This window comes from Scyliorhinus torazame, chromosome 1 (genome assembly GCF_047496885.1).
Source record: "Scyliorhinus torazame isolate Kashiwa2021f chromosome 1, sScyTor2.1, whole genome shotgun sequence".
Taxonomy (NCBI): domain Eukaryota; kingdom Metazoa; phylum Chordata; class Chondrichthyes; order Carcharhiniformes; family Scyliorhinidae; genus Scyliorhinus; species Scyliorhinus torazame.
In genome coordinates, this window is record NC_092707.1 from 323,051,254 (window position 1) to 323,066,582 (window position 15,329).

Here is a 15,329-nt window from a genome sequence, read left to right on the forward strand (position 1 = left end):
TTTTTTCCCCCCTCTTTTCTTTGTTGCCAATGAATGGATACAGGTTACAGGCTTCACAGTGATTTTTTTAATGCAGTTATATTATGACTGAAGATTCCTTTTTTGTACACCTGAAAATTTCTGCCTTTCATGGTTGAAATTAATTTTAGCACTTCACAAACCTATTAATCATTTCAGCTAGTACCAGAACCCCCTTCCAGAATAAACGCATGCCATCTATGAAGTCAGGGTGCAGAATTTCAGAATGTGCTTACTTAAGAGTGAAGTGCCGCATTCATGTTCACAAGATAATTACGAAAGGAACAAAGTGCTGTCAGAGATCAAGATCGTTTGCTGGTGACTTTCGGATGCATTATTGTTGGGGATTATTCATGTAGTTGCTTAATTGGTGTGCTTGGCCCTGAAATTCTGTAGCGACTGTTCAGTTCGAACTTAATCATTAGATTGTCAGAATCACCAGAGAGCAGTGTAGGTAGCAATTTTCTGTTCTGTTGTTCCTTTACTGGTCAAGGCAGAAATCCAGAGGAACTGGGAAAATGGGCTAGATTTCACAGAGTGGGTTGGGGTTGTTGGCGGGGTGCGGAGAGATATATGGGGGGTATACGGTGTGTATTCTCACCGCCCTCCCCTTTGCAGGAGTCGTCCAGCAGCCGACACACCTGAAAGAAGCTCCACCCACAGCCATAATGTGCTGTCGATGGGTTAAATGAAAGGAGAGTGGAAGGATGTTGTGCCCTTGGTCTGATTGACCCGCAGCTCTGGCAGTATCAGCAGCACCAGAACGTAGCACTGGGCACTGTTGAAACTGAAAGGGGGCCCATGTTTGAAGAGGGAATGGATTCTGTGCAGAGGTAAGTCGGGGGTATTGGATGGGGAAGAATTACAGGGAGCCCATGGACGGAAGTTGGGGGTGGATGTGGGTTTTGGGGACCAGGCAGGGAGGAACAAAAAGGAGGCATCATCATAGGGTGGGCAGCCCCAATGCAGGACATCCCCTGAAGGACAGACCCTCTTTCTTCCCATCTTTAATGCAATTTCCTTTTTTTAAACAATGACCTGCCCACTCCCACCTGCCTGTCCATGCCAATCGTTTCATCATGTGGGCAGCTTGTTATTGCAATCAATTGGCTTGGTAATAAGTTCAATTGGCTATTAATTATTTACTTAAAATGGTGCTTAGGCTGTTAATTTCATGTCCGTTAACTTACCATGTTAAAGAGGACAGTCTGAAGATGGGTGGGAAGGTGGTGGGCTTGCCACTACTCCTATTTTATGTGCCACTCCCACCACCACCAAAAATATGAATGGTAAAGGGGCAAAAATGCAGCCCAATATTTCAGGAAATTGATTCTCCCTGGTTAGGTCCTTGCCTATTTTGGCAGCTTTGGTAAATGGGGGTTGTTGTTAATTTAAGCCCTGCTTAATTGAAAGGTTAAAAAGCATACGTGCAATTCTTTATGGGCATGTCACATTTTGACTGGCATATGTCTGATAGGTGATTGCCCCGCATATATATTATGAAATTAATGGAATTTCACCAGAGTGAATATCACTTCTTTCAGCTGACAAAGATGCCATCGTGTTGTGAGGGAGGAGACCAGAATTACCTTGACCCTTTTAATATTTTGTCAAGGCTTTAAACCATTTACAAAAACTGTGTAAGCCTACCAAAAATACAGTGAATAGACCAGGGAATTACTTTATGTGATGTGTATTGTAAAACAATGCCAAAGTTCTGCTATTGATACCAAATTGTGTGCAAATCTTTCTCTTGAAGTGGTTTACTCAGCACAATTTCCAACTCTGCAGCAATTTAATTTGGGAGATATACTCAGTATTATCTCATGTCCCTAAAGATTCAATACAAAGCTATTATGCACTAATACATTTCTCATTGTATCAGTATCTATGGCAGGCGGTTTCACTTTCAAACTTGCGAGCAGCTACACAGATTCTTCTTTGTGTGTGGAAACCAGTACTAGAGCCAGAGAAATACTTATGTTTCATTAATTATCAGGGGTTGACTTAACATTTGTTTTGATTTCTGGTCTCATAGTCTGAGAGAAGTGTCAGCATGAAAGATTCCTACAACGAAGGCTGAAGTTCCTGTTACTCTGCCCTAACAATGTGCCTCAACCCCAACCTCGGAAAAGCATCAGTATTTTTCACTGCCCCTGCTTGGCACACTGTGTTGTCTCAGGTCCTGAAATTATGCAGCGGGGATTTTAATAGTTAAATGCTTAACATGCTCATTTGAAATTACTTTCTCCACCAACGTGTGAAGAATATTAACATGAAGTAATTTAATGTTAATACAAATGGCGGTTCATGTATTTGAAACCCTTTCATTCTATCACAAATAAATCAGAAAGAGGCATTTCAGAGGATCCCATAAGATGGAAATTTGCACATATCTGAGTTAGAGCCTGTGAGATTGGCTATTTGTTTCTAATTAGTCCCGGGATGGGGTAATTTTGACATCTGCCTAACAAACAGATTTTTTGTTGAAGTTTTCAAAGCTATTTCATCATACTATAATTGAGGTTTCTTTCCTTCAATTCTTTCTGTTTTCCTGCCCTCCCAAGGTATACATAATGCCAATCAGGTCAGCAAAAGGGAATAACCGTTTAACAACCCAATGCAGCGCGTAGCTGTTTTGCAGCAGTGGTATAATCTGCACTCACTGTCCACCAATAAGACATTGCGGTGTTAGTTGAAGATCAGTGTTATACATTTGTGGACCCTTTGATGTTTTTTTTCACGCAGTTGTGTTTATATCAGATTTTGTGATTGCAGGTATTGCAAATGCCACACAATTACAAATATTTCATATTAACATGGGAAAATGTGTACCACATGAGGTGTTCAGTGTGGGTGACCATCTCTATTCACTTCTTTGCAGGAACAAGGAAAAATTCGGGTTATTTTTAATGTTGGAACAGATGACATCACCATTGAAGAATCAAGTGGTATTGTAAATGATGGAAAGTACCATATAGTACGGTTTACACGGAGCGGTGGCAATGCCACTCTACAGGTGGACAACTGGCCAGTCATTGAACGTTATCCATCAGGTATGTGCTCATAGGCAGTACAAAAATATATTTACATAAATATTACACACATTTATATGTCATTTAAAGTTGTATCTGAAATTTGTGGCAAAATAATATTCTGGGCTTATGTGGTTGCCCACTGATCCTAACAATTAACTAGATATCTCTGAGATATTCTGGATAGCTCAGTTGGCGAACAGGAAAGGCATAAATGGGGGGAAAAACTGTATTAGGCACGGTTACACAACGTTGATCGTCACATAAAATAACATTTCCTGTCATGTTTTAAACTCCAAGTTGTCAGTGAACTGGCTCACATACGGATGTAAATATATTAACTATCAATGCCTCAATATTAAATCAATATTTAAACATTGGAAGGGCTTTGACTAAAGCTATGTGAAGAAAGGAAAAGGAAATTTAGAACAGGATTTCACAATTTGTCATACAGAATGGCTAAATACTTCATTAGTGTGAAAAGACATATCTCATATTCTGTGAAGAGTTATATATGAACAGGCTAGGCACTTTATTTTGTTTAGTTGAAGCAAAAGGTCTATCTACAATGAATTTCTCACCATCCTTCATATTGCCTAAAAACATGTGAAATATTGATGCAGAATGGTAGAAGGGTTATTGGGGGTGCATTGTTGATTACATTTGGTAAAACAGTTTCTGAAATATTTGATCACAGGAAGTATCTGCTGTCAATGCATGTTATCCACAAAGTGAACTGTGCCTTGGGAGAAAAAATTAGTCTTGGGTGATGCCGCAAAATGGGCGAAAGCAGATCAGCCGCCTATTAAATGCAGCACCAGACATTCAGTACATTACAGCCAATGGAATTAAATATCAGGCTCAGCACATAATTGGTGGCCACTTCAATACTGCCCAGTTTGTGCCATTGTTCGAGATGAATTTCTACTCCTTATTCTTTTGAAGTAGTCCCTGGCTAAATGAGATGTTAATGATATAATTTATGCACATTTAGCTTTAGGAACTCGTCCAAATTAACGTTTTATTCATAGGTTTCTGAATTTGGACAGTTTCTGGTTTATGTATTTTGTTTCTTATGTTGGTTTTATTTGTAATCCACTTAATGCATTCAGGTTTGTACAAAGAAGATTAGTAAAAATATAAAAGCAACATAATGCTTTCCTGGCCTTTTGAATGTGAATGTGTAATATCTAAGAGGACATTAAAAGGAGTGACGGCTTATTGATATTATACTTTCCTGAAAAATCTCAGATAGGCAGTCTGGCGTAGAAGCTTGTAAGTGCTTGGTACAGTAAGTTGCAAAGAATAATGAATATATTGGTCTTTTAAAGGAGCACCAGCAAGTCATGAATAAAAAATTATTTACAAAGCATTGCTCTCCATTCAAAACCACACTTTTCAGCACCAATGTAAACTGCTGTTTAGCCCAGGCATTGAAGTAAATCGAGGAAACTGCAATGATTGGCAATATTTCCCCCCCCAATTCCATCTTGTTTAGTGATCGAAGTGCTAGAGCTCCTGAGTGTCTCTTTGAAGCTGGTAAAATACAAATTGAAGTTCACAAAAAGGAGTGATTGAAAGTCCTAACCTTTGTCTGATCAGATTCAAAGCATTGCGGACCTGTTTTTATGAAAAATGTTTTTTAAAGACTTTTCAAGGCATTGCCATGTGTGTTTTGACTAAGGTTCAATCTTTGAACAGAGAACATACAGTGCAGAAGGAGGTCATTTGGCCCATCGAATCTGCACCGACCCACTTAAGCCCTCACTTTCACCCTATCCCCGTAACCCAATAACCCCTCCCAACCTTTTTTGGTCACTAAGGGCAATTTATCATGGCTAATCCACCTAACCTGCATGTCTTTGGACTGTAGAGACACTGATCTAGAGACAAGAAAATGTGCAGTGATGGAGAACTGTAATTCTGCTTCAGCATGAGAATCATGAATATTGATTGATGACTTGTGCCAGAACGAGTTAAAAAACATCACGTGTTTCTCCAAACATGAACAGAGACTTTTATATTTGTACTGAAATTAATACTTGTACATATTTGACTCTAAAATTATAGTAAGAGCTAAACCAAATTTGATAATCTGAGTTTGATTAAAAACATATTGGCAACTTTGATAATGAGCATTTAAGAACTCACAGTAAGGACAAAACTATTGCATTGCATGAATACAACTGTATTTTCAGAGAGCATCTGGAATAGTCCTCATGCGCAATCAATTTAGAAACTATTCTTCTCCAACTCATCTGATAGCTGAGTTGGGAAATACACTGAGCATTGCTGATTTGAGATATATTCACTTCTAAGGTTGCAAATTCTGATAGTAGCTGAGCTAGCCAATTTCAGCTGAAGTGCCCTTCGGGGACCCTGAACCAGATCATTATACAGTGGCGTCTGGTGGAAAAGATGCACATATGTGGATACTGTATGAAATGACACCTGAGCTGTGTCTGTACTGTGATGTGGAACAGTTTTCCAGGATCCAGCGTCTGCCCTTACATTTAAAGTATGCCCATTGGGGCCAAGCGCCAGAGGTCCACCTGACACAAGGAGTCAAAAAATGTTCATTCTCATTTTCAAAATGGAACTGGATACTTACTTGAAAAAGAAATATTTGAGGAAAAACAGTTTCAAACAGCTTTCACAAGCCTGATGGACAAAATGATCTCCTTCCGCCCTGCATTATGATTCTCATGAAATGGGCACTACATTAGTGCATCTTGCTGCATAAATGTAACCAGTCCGATTATAAATGTGATAACAGTCAGTCCAGTCTATTGCCAATTCTGGCCCAGAAATGCAGCTAACAAGAAAAAGATCAAAGTCACATAATCAGGTATATACGAATGTAAACTAAGAGATAAATTTCATAGTGTAACTGTACTACTCAATGAATCAAATTATCTGAAGCTGTTGAAGGTACCATTCCCTGGCACGTTTTACAAAATTTTTGGCATGAACATTCATTTTATGAAAGGGAAGGAGCCTACTGCACAGAAATCAATCTGCATTTTTTGCCCAAGGTATCAGAATGAATTAATTGCTCTGACATATGCAATATATAGCTAAATTCACCTCAGGTAAAAAGAGATGCAATGCAGAAAAGTTATAGGTGCTCCGTTTTGCTGAAAAGCTGCTTTAGATTTGTTCTATAAACTTTGAAAAATAAAAGAAATTGAAGTCCTGAGAAAACAATTGAAAATCCGTCCCATTCAACTAATAATTGGTATAAGTTTATAGATTACAAGGAAAGGTACGTTTTAATATGAATCAAACCAGAGGCTTTATGCAAGTTCGAAGACATTCCTTTAATACAGCAATAACCAAATGCTATAGACACTATCTGCTATCTTGCTGATGATATGTTTCCTGAGCTTCTATCCAAGTTGCTTGATGAGCTGTTCAAGCGAAAATGAAACCAACCAGACCTGGAATAGCCAATCTGTTGAATTTGATGGATGTACCTTTTCATAAATGTATTCTTTAATGGGATGTTGGGGTCATGGGCAAGATCAGCATTTGTTGCCTAGCCCTCACTGCCCTTGAACTGAATGGCTTGCTGCGGTACTTATGGGGCAATTAAGAGTCAACCACATTGTTGTTGATCTCGCGTCATGTATAGGCCAGACCAGGTAAAGATGGTAGATTTCCTTCCCTGAGGGGCATTGGTGAACCAGATGGATTCTGACCAGTAAATCTATTGACATGGGGCGCATGACGACTGAATTCTGAGAACATTGTTGAGAGGCTCGTGCAAAGGGAACATAGGGCGGAATTTACCAGCTGTTCATGCTGGCAGGATATTCCGGTCCCACCAACGGCACAACCCCACGTTAGGTTTCCCGGCGGCAAGGGGTGCATTCATCGGGAAATCCTGTTGATGATGGCGTGGCCAGAAAATCCTGCAGGCGGGCCGCCTCTGCCGCCGAAAAACCCACGACGGATTGCTCGGTAAATTCCGCGCATATGCACGGGTCCCAAACACAACTTAGCCGACCTCCGAAAAAAGAAGTTATATCAAGTTTTGCGCAGTGAATAACATTGCATCAATTAATTGCTTTCAAGTTACTATCAATAATTTCAGATGTAAGCTGTAATTATGAATGTTGTTACTTCTTGGCACCAAAATAACTTATGATTAATTTTCATGGTTGTGGAAGGAAATAACAGCAATGTCACGGACAGGCATGAAAAATAATTTATATTCTACTGATGAGGCTCAGTAGACAACTGACAAATGGTGAAATCATAAGTCAGTCATGGACAAATTCAGTTACTTCTACATAGAAAACAATTCATGGTTTCAGTTTATTATTTAACTAATGAAAAGACAGGTTATTATGAGGACAGATATATCCTTGATATAATTGGAATGAGATTGAAATGGCTTCACAAATTCAACCAATAAATGAACTCACGTATAGCTGAGAAAATTCTAAACAGAACAACAGCGAAAAGTCCAGCATTGCATTTTAGTTATGTCCCATGAGCTAGTTTAAATTTGTACCTCTGTGACTAATTGCAACTTTACATATTAAAAACCATAACTAATTATACTGATTGCAGCACAATCTTATCCATAATAAAAATGCACTCACTGTTCCAGTTCAGTTCTCAGTGTCAAAAAGATTAGATTTCAATATGTTGTCACGGAGCTAGTTTACATTTCTCACTCCATGGCTAATAAGCATATATGAGAAAACAAGCTAAGCATAGCTATCCAGTGCAGCCGAGCTTCTGTTTATTAGCAGAGAGCATTATATGTGGATTTGTGGATTTATGCTTGCCTGCAGACTCTTGGGGTCTGGAAGATTAGATTGTGCCGTGCACATTTATCAGATGAAACCTTCCACGGAAAATGATGTGTGTGCTCATTCAATGCCATATTAGTTTGAGTGCACTCCAGTCATGTAGCGTGCCCACCAGTAACAGGTATCTGCTCCGCAATTTGCAGATACTATTACAGACCCCTTCACAAAATTGATTGGCGCACAAATACCATACATGCTACATTTGGTTCTCTTAGATGCAGAGCAACGTAAGTTGAAACACTTTTACTTACTTGAATGTGGAGTCAGTTGGAATAGGAGTGCCTCTTTTGCCTCCAAAATAACACTGCAGTCCACTATAGTGCTGTTCCTTCTTGATAACTCCACCACTAGAATCACCTTTGTTCCTGACCAGGCAAACTTCATCGCCTGCCTCACAGGTACACTGCCCCATGAAACATGACTGGCTTCACCAGCACTCTGGTCATGTCCTGACGGTGAAGGAGGATCAATTTCATATGATCCTCTTGTCATCATTTTCAATTCCTCTATTCCTGTTTGGCGCTAGTTTTGAGCCAAATGTTGATTGTAAACAAATATCTGAGCCCTAGTCTCATCTAGACCATCACTGGAGGTGTTTTTAATGAAATCCACAACTCCCCCACTGGAGATTGAGATTTTTGGTCAATGGGGATATTAGAGCTATTTGGAATATCATCCTCCAATAAATTTAGATACATGGTGATGCGCAATCAATTACTCTCAAGACAAGGTGAGTCATAACTAATAGGCTTTAATCTGCTAGAACTGTTCCCCAGCAGCTTCGATACAGAAAGTGAAGGCTGCTGGGACGGCATCGGTTCTTAGCTCCACCCTGAGAGGCAGAGTATATGTACATCAGCCAATGGTAGACTCCTGGGTCTAGCCAATGGTCATCCACCTCTCAGGTACCGCAATATCTGGTATTACCACATTCACCCCCTGTTAATAAAAGAGCCCGGCGGGGTGATGGCCAGCGTTAATGTCGCCTTTTGCATGGTAGAACTTTTGCATTGAGGTGCCGTGATGTCGAGGGTAATAGCAAAGTGTTCATGGTGCAGCAATCAGTCGATTGGGTGGCCTGGTCATCCTTCTGGAGCATCAGGCCTTCGGTGGTGATCCTGATGGGGGTCCCGGCGGTTGCGATTCCGGGAACGTGGTGTCGTCCTCCCAAGCAGCTTCGTCACCCTCAGGCGGCGCTGTTGGGGCGAAAAGTGGGCAGGACGGGGGGGGGGGGGGGGGCGCCTGTAGGGGGCGTCGGTGCTTGTTCGGGCCGAGGCAGGGGCGGCGGGAGTACTGACCCTCCGGTCAGGTGTTGCGGGGAGGGTGGGGGTGGGGGCACTGGTGCGGGGGCACGTGGGGCTCCTGCGGGCGCCAGCTCCTGAAGGGAGACCGTGTCTTGGCGGCCGTCCGGGAACGCTACATAGGCGTACTGGGGGTTGGCGTGCAGCAGGTGGACCCTCTCGACCAACGGGTCCGACTTGTGCGCCCTCACATGTTTCCGAAGCAGGATGGGTCCGGGTGTCGCTAGCCAGGTTGGAAGCGAGGTCTCGGAGGAGGACTTCCTGGGGAAAACAAGGAGACGTTCATGAGGTGTCTGATTTGTGGTAGTACAGAGCAGCGACCGGATGGAATGGAGGGCGACCGGGAGGACTTCCTGCCAGCGGGAGACTGTGAGATTCCTGGACTGCAGGGCCAGCAGGACGGTCTTCCAGACCGTTCCATTCTCCCTCTCTACCTGCCCGTTTCCCCGGGGGTTGTAACTGGTCATCCTGCTCAAGGCGATGCCTTTGCTGAGCAGGAATTGACGCAGTTCGTCACTCATAAAGGAGGACCCCCTATCACTGTGAATGTATGCGGGGAAACCGAACAGTGTAAAGATACCCTGGAGGGCCTTGATGACGGTGGTTGTGGTCATGTCTGGGCAGGGGATGGCGAATGGGAACTGGGAGTACTCGTCAATCACGTTAAGGAAATACGTGTTGCGGTCGGTGGAGGGGAGGGGGCCTTTGAAGTCCATGCTGAGGTGTTCAAAGGGACGGGAAGCCTTTATCAGATGCGCTTTCTCTGGTCGGTAGAAGTGCGGTTTGCACTCCACGCAGATTTGGCAGTCCCTGGTGATGGTCCTGACCTCCTCGATGGAGTAGGGCAGGGTGCGGGTCTTGATAAAATGACAGAGACGAATGACCCCCGGGTGGCAGAGGTCCTCGTGGAGGGATCGGATGTGGTCCACTTGTGCGGTGGCACAAGTGCCACGGGACAGGGCATCAGGAGGCTCGTTCAGCTTCCCGGGACGGTACAAGATCTCGTAATTGTAGGTGGAGAGTTCCATCCTCCACCACAAGATCTTGTCATTCTTAATCTTGCCCCGCTGCGCATTATCGAACATGAAGGCAACCGACCGTTGGTCCGTGAGGAGAGTGAATCTCCTGCTGGCCAGGTAATGCCTCCAGTGTCGCACAGCTTCTACTATGGCCTGGGCCTCCTTTTCGACCGAGGAGTGGCGAATTTCGGAAGCATGGAGAGTGCGGGAGAAGAAAGCCACGGGCCTGCCCGCCTGGTTGAGGGTGGCCGCCAGAGCTACGTCGGACGCATCGCTCTTGACCTGGAAGGTGAGGGACTCGTCGATGGCGCGCATCGTACCATTAGCAATGCCGGCCTTGATGCGGCAGAAGGCCTGGCGGGCCTCCGTCGACAGGGGGAATGTTGTGGACTGGATCAGGGGTCGAGCCTTGTCAGCGTAATTGGGGACCCACTGTGCATAATAGCTGAAGAAGCTGAGGCAGCGCTTTAGGGCCTTGGGGCAGTGAGGGAGGGGGAACTCCATGAGGGGGCGCATGCGCTCAGGGTCGGGGCCTATGACTCCACTTCGCACTACATAGACCAGAATGGCTAGACGGTCGGTGCTAAACACGCATTTATCCTTATTGCAAGTCAGATTAAGGATATTCGCGGTCTGGAGAAATTTTCGGAGATTGGTGTCGTGGTCCTGCTGGTCATGGCCGCAGATGGTGACGTTATCAAGATACGAGAATGTTGCGCGTAAGCCGTACCGGTCAACCATTCGGTCCATCTCTTGTTGGAAGACCGAGACCCCGTTCGTGATACCGAAGGGAACCCTGAAAAAGTGATAGAGTCGCCCATCTGCTTCGAAGGCAGTGTACTGGCGGTCCCCATGACGGAGGGGTAGCTGGTGATAGGCAGACTTGAGATCCACAGTGGCGAAAACCTTGTATTGCGCAATCCTGTTCACCAGGTCGGCTATACGGGGGAGAGGGTACGCATCCAGCTGCGTAAATCTGTTGATGGTCTGGCTGTAGTCAATGACCATCCTGTGTTTCTCCCTGTGTTTATCCCCGGTCTTGACCACCACTACATGAGCCCTGCAGGGGCTGTTGCTCGATTCGATCACCCCTTCCCTCAGCAGCCTTTGGACCTCTGACCTGATGAAGGTCCGGTCCTGGGCACTGTACCGTCTGCTCCTGGTGACGACGGGTGAGGTTCGCAAACAGGTAGGGCGGGTCGACCTTAAGGGTCGCGAGTCCGCAGACAGTAAGGGGGGGTATAGGGCCGCCAAATTTAAAGGTCAGGCTTTGCAGATGGCACTGGAAATCCAGCCCAAGGAGGGTGTCTGCGCAGAGGTGCGGCAGGACGTACAGGCGGACATTGTGGAATTCCCGGCCCTGAACAGTGAGGTTCGCTAGGCAGAACCCCTTTATCTCCACCGCGTGTGACCCGGAGGCCAGGGAGATCCTCTGGTATACGGGATGGGTGACGAGAGAACAGCGCCTTACCGTGTCGGGGTGAACAAAGCTCTCCGTGGTCCCGGAGTCGATCAAGCTCGACGTCACGTGGCCGTTGACGGAGATTGTCGTTGTAACTTTCGCAAGCGTCCGGGGCCGACTCTGGTCCAGAGTCACCGAGGCCAGCTGCAGTAATTGACAGTTCGAGTTCAGGTCGGGCAGCGTGTAGTCGGCTGTGCTGGGGGCCTGAGGCCCCATCTAAGATGGCGTCAGCCATGGGTCGCACATGGAGTCCGGGGACAAAGAAGATGGCGGCGGCGAGGGACAAAATGGCGGCACCCACCCGTCCAGCGTGGTGGCCGGGGGGCAAAATGGCCGCTGCAGCAGATCGCGCGCGGCCTGAGGATAGGGGGGTGGCGGTGGGCTTTGGATGGCCGGGGCCTGAAAGGGTGCTGCTGATAGTCACTGGAGACTGCGGCCACAGCGCGGGCCTGGCAGACCCCGACATAGTGGCCCTTCTTGCCGCACCCTTTGCAGGTGGCGGTGCGGGCCGGGCAGCGCGGGCGGGGATGATTCGCCTGCCCGCAGAAGAAACAGCGTTGTCCGGCGGTGGTAGCGGGCTGTCTCGCCGCGCAGGCTTGCGAGGTCAGGGGGAAGGTCTGAGGGGCTGCCGCAGAGGGGTGCCACGCAGCCCATGGGGCCGCCGCGCATCCGGGAGCAAAAGCCAGCGAGTTTTTATACGTAACGTCCATGGATCCCGCCAGGGCCAGTGCCTCAGTCAGTCCAAGAGTGTCCATTTCTAGGAGTCATCGGCGGATATCGGGGGAGGTCATACCTGCCACGAAGGCAGCCCTGATCAAAAGTTCCGTGTGCTCGTTCCCCGTAACTGGCGGGCAGCCACAGTTTTTGCCCAGCACCAGCAGCGCCCGGTAGAAGTCTTCCAACGTTTCCTCGGGGCTTTGCCTCCTAGTCGCCAGCAGGTGACGAGCAGTAGACCTGGTTCACAGGGCGGATATAGTGTCCTTCTAGCAGCTTGATCGCTGCAGCATAATTCTACGCCTCCTCGATCAGAGGGTAGATCCCAGGGCTGACCCGCGAGCGTAGAAGGTGGATTTTTTGTCTTTCTGTGGGGGTGTCGGCGGCCGTGTCGAGGTAGCCCTTAAAGCATGCCAGCCAATGTTTGAAGATAGCAGCAGAGTTGCCCACATGGGGGCTGAGCTGAAGGCACTCCGGTTTGATACGGAGATCCATCCCTTCACTGAAGTAGCAGATTAAATTGATGCACAATCAATTACTCTCAAGACAAGGTGAGTCATAACTAATAGGCTTTAATCTACTAGAACTGTTCCCCAGCAGCTTCAATACAGAAAGTGAAGGCTGCTGGGACGGCATTGGTTCTTATACTCCGCCTCTCAGGGCGGAGCTATGTGCATCAGCCAATGGTAGACTCCTGGGTCTAGCCAATGGTCATCCACCTCTCAGGTACCGCAATACCTAGTATTACCACACATGGAAATAAAATATTTTCAAGTTTGCAGGTCAAAGATGGGTGCAACAAGTAAAAGTTGGACTTCCTAAAATTGGAAATGCTTCAGTGATTTTTCATTGAATCATAGAGTCTCTACAGTGCAGAAGGAGGCTATTCGGTCCAGAGAGTCTGCACCAACCCTCTGAAAGAGCACCTCAACTATGCCCACTCCCGCTCCCTGTAGCCCCACCCAACCTGCACATATTTGGACTGTAGGAGGAAACCAGAGCACCCAGAGGAAATTCACGCAGACACGGGGAGAATGTGCAAGCTGCACACAAACATTCACACAAGACTGGAATTGAACCCGGGTTCCTGGTGCTGTAGGCAGCAATGTTAACCTCTGTTCCACTGTGCCGCCCTCATGTTGTAGCGAACTGAACCATTCTGAGGTATCCATACAAGCTAGTAGCAAGCTGTGATGTTTTAATAAAACAAATTATTGTCACAAAACAATATTGTTTTCGATTGGTTTGCTTTGAATGACTGATACGTTTTGTCAGGACGAGAATATGTAGACCTCCTTTCTGAAAGATGCGCTTGTTGAAATAATGGTCATGTGATACAATAATGACAGATGACAATAGCCAGAAGCAAGATGTAGTGCACATGAAAAGAAAAATCTTCCTTTCTCATCAATACAAAATTATAATGCAGTTTGTAGGAACCAGTGGTCAATTTGTGCACAGTTTGAAATTATCTTCCTTTTGGGGCTACTGGAATAATAATCACGCACAGGCCATTTCAACAGTTCATGCAAATCAACTTGTTTTGTCAGGATACGATGAGTTGCTTTGTAGTTCAGTGATCGTAGTGAATAGTCCATACGCTTGTATCCTAAATTGCTGAAATCCAGACTTCTCAGTTCTTGGAGCTCGAATTATGTTCCAAAGATTAGTAAATATTACAGGGAATAGACTTCTAACCATGGTAAATGGATAAAATTAACTGTGTTACGACATCCTGGGCTAGTATGCAGCAAATTCCAGCCCCACTTGACCCGGAATCGCAACACAATTGAATTAACCAATAATTCTTAGAAACATACCTTGAAGTCATTGGCCCTTGGCTGCCCAATAATTACAGTTACCAGGTTTGTAAATGTAAACCCAATTACTTTTTATTAATAATGAACTGTAATGAAATATGCAGCAAATACACCTGGTTAAGTATTATCTAATTTCTAATTACTCCCCTTTAACTCCCCCCCCCCCACTCTCGATACACACACACACACACACGCAAGACAGGCAATCACAGAGGGGAAGAAAGGGGTACATAATTATGAGTGAAAAGAAAAAGATTCTTTGTTTCAGATGGTGGTTTTTAGCACCTTACCCCTCTTCAAACTTTGCTTTCAGTTTGAGGTTTAACTGTAGATTCATTCAGGTCTCTGTAGTTCAAGAAATATAGCACTCACATCCTTTCTGGAGAGGGAGAGAGTGCTGGAATTTGCTTGCAGTCTGTACTGGTTTTCCTGTACATTCATTAATTCATGTTCTCTGCAGCTTCAGGAATACAGCACTCACAGCCTTTCTGGAGGGGAAGAGAAAAACAGGTTCTTGTATTTCTCTGTCCAGGACTCAACTGCTCCCTCAGGTCTCTGAGAACTGGGATAGGATTCAATCATCACCTATTACCGGGCAGAGAATGACCCTTTGGCCAATTCAATAGCCAATCAAACCGAGTCTCACCCCATCTTTCTCCCAGGTGCCGAAAAGTCTGAATCTCCTGTTCAAATTTCAGAAACTATCAGAGAGTTCTCTCCTGTAACTTCTGAATTCCTCATTCTCTCTGCTTGAGTTAAGATACATGTCCATTAATCTTCCATGGAGCAAAATAAGAATGGGAAAATAAAAGAAAGGGTAAATAAGTGAATAAACAGGAAGGACCCTGACATACCTCTCTCCCTAAAATAATGAAACACAAGAGCACGGACAAAAATTGTTCTGCTTAACCCTTTCAAATTCAGCATACGTCTGTCCCAGCTGTCTCCTTAAATTCCAGAACTTTTGCTTATATGCATCCAGAATAGCTTTTTTTTAACCTCATCATAATTCTTAGAAATGTGCATTAACAGGGAAGCATAAACTTCCTGTACCTACATGTCAATTTACTCTGTATGGGTGATGTCCACTTTTCTCTTGGCCATACCATTTGGGATGCTATTTTCTCAAAAGCCCGA

The 15,329-nt window shown here is 45.1% G+C and overlaps 1 protein-coding gene across 36 annotated transcripts in view; it reads left to right on the plus strand.

Annotated features, from left to right (window-relative positions):
* nrxn1a (neurexin 1a) overlaps positions 1-15,329 on the plus strand; it is a 2,579,010-nt gene that overhangs the window by 2,327,844 nt on the left and 235,837 nt on the right. For all 36 annotated transcript variants that reach the window (XM_072507900.1, XM_072507883.1, XM_072507882.1 and 33 more), the window contains one exon: positions 2,903-3,074. In XM_072507900.1, coding sequence (XP_072364001.1) covers positions 2,903-3,074 — 172 coding nt within the window. The remainder of the gene's footprint in view (positions 1-2,902; positions 3,075-15,329) is intronic.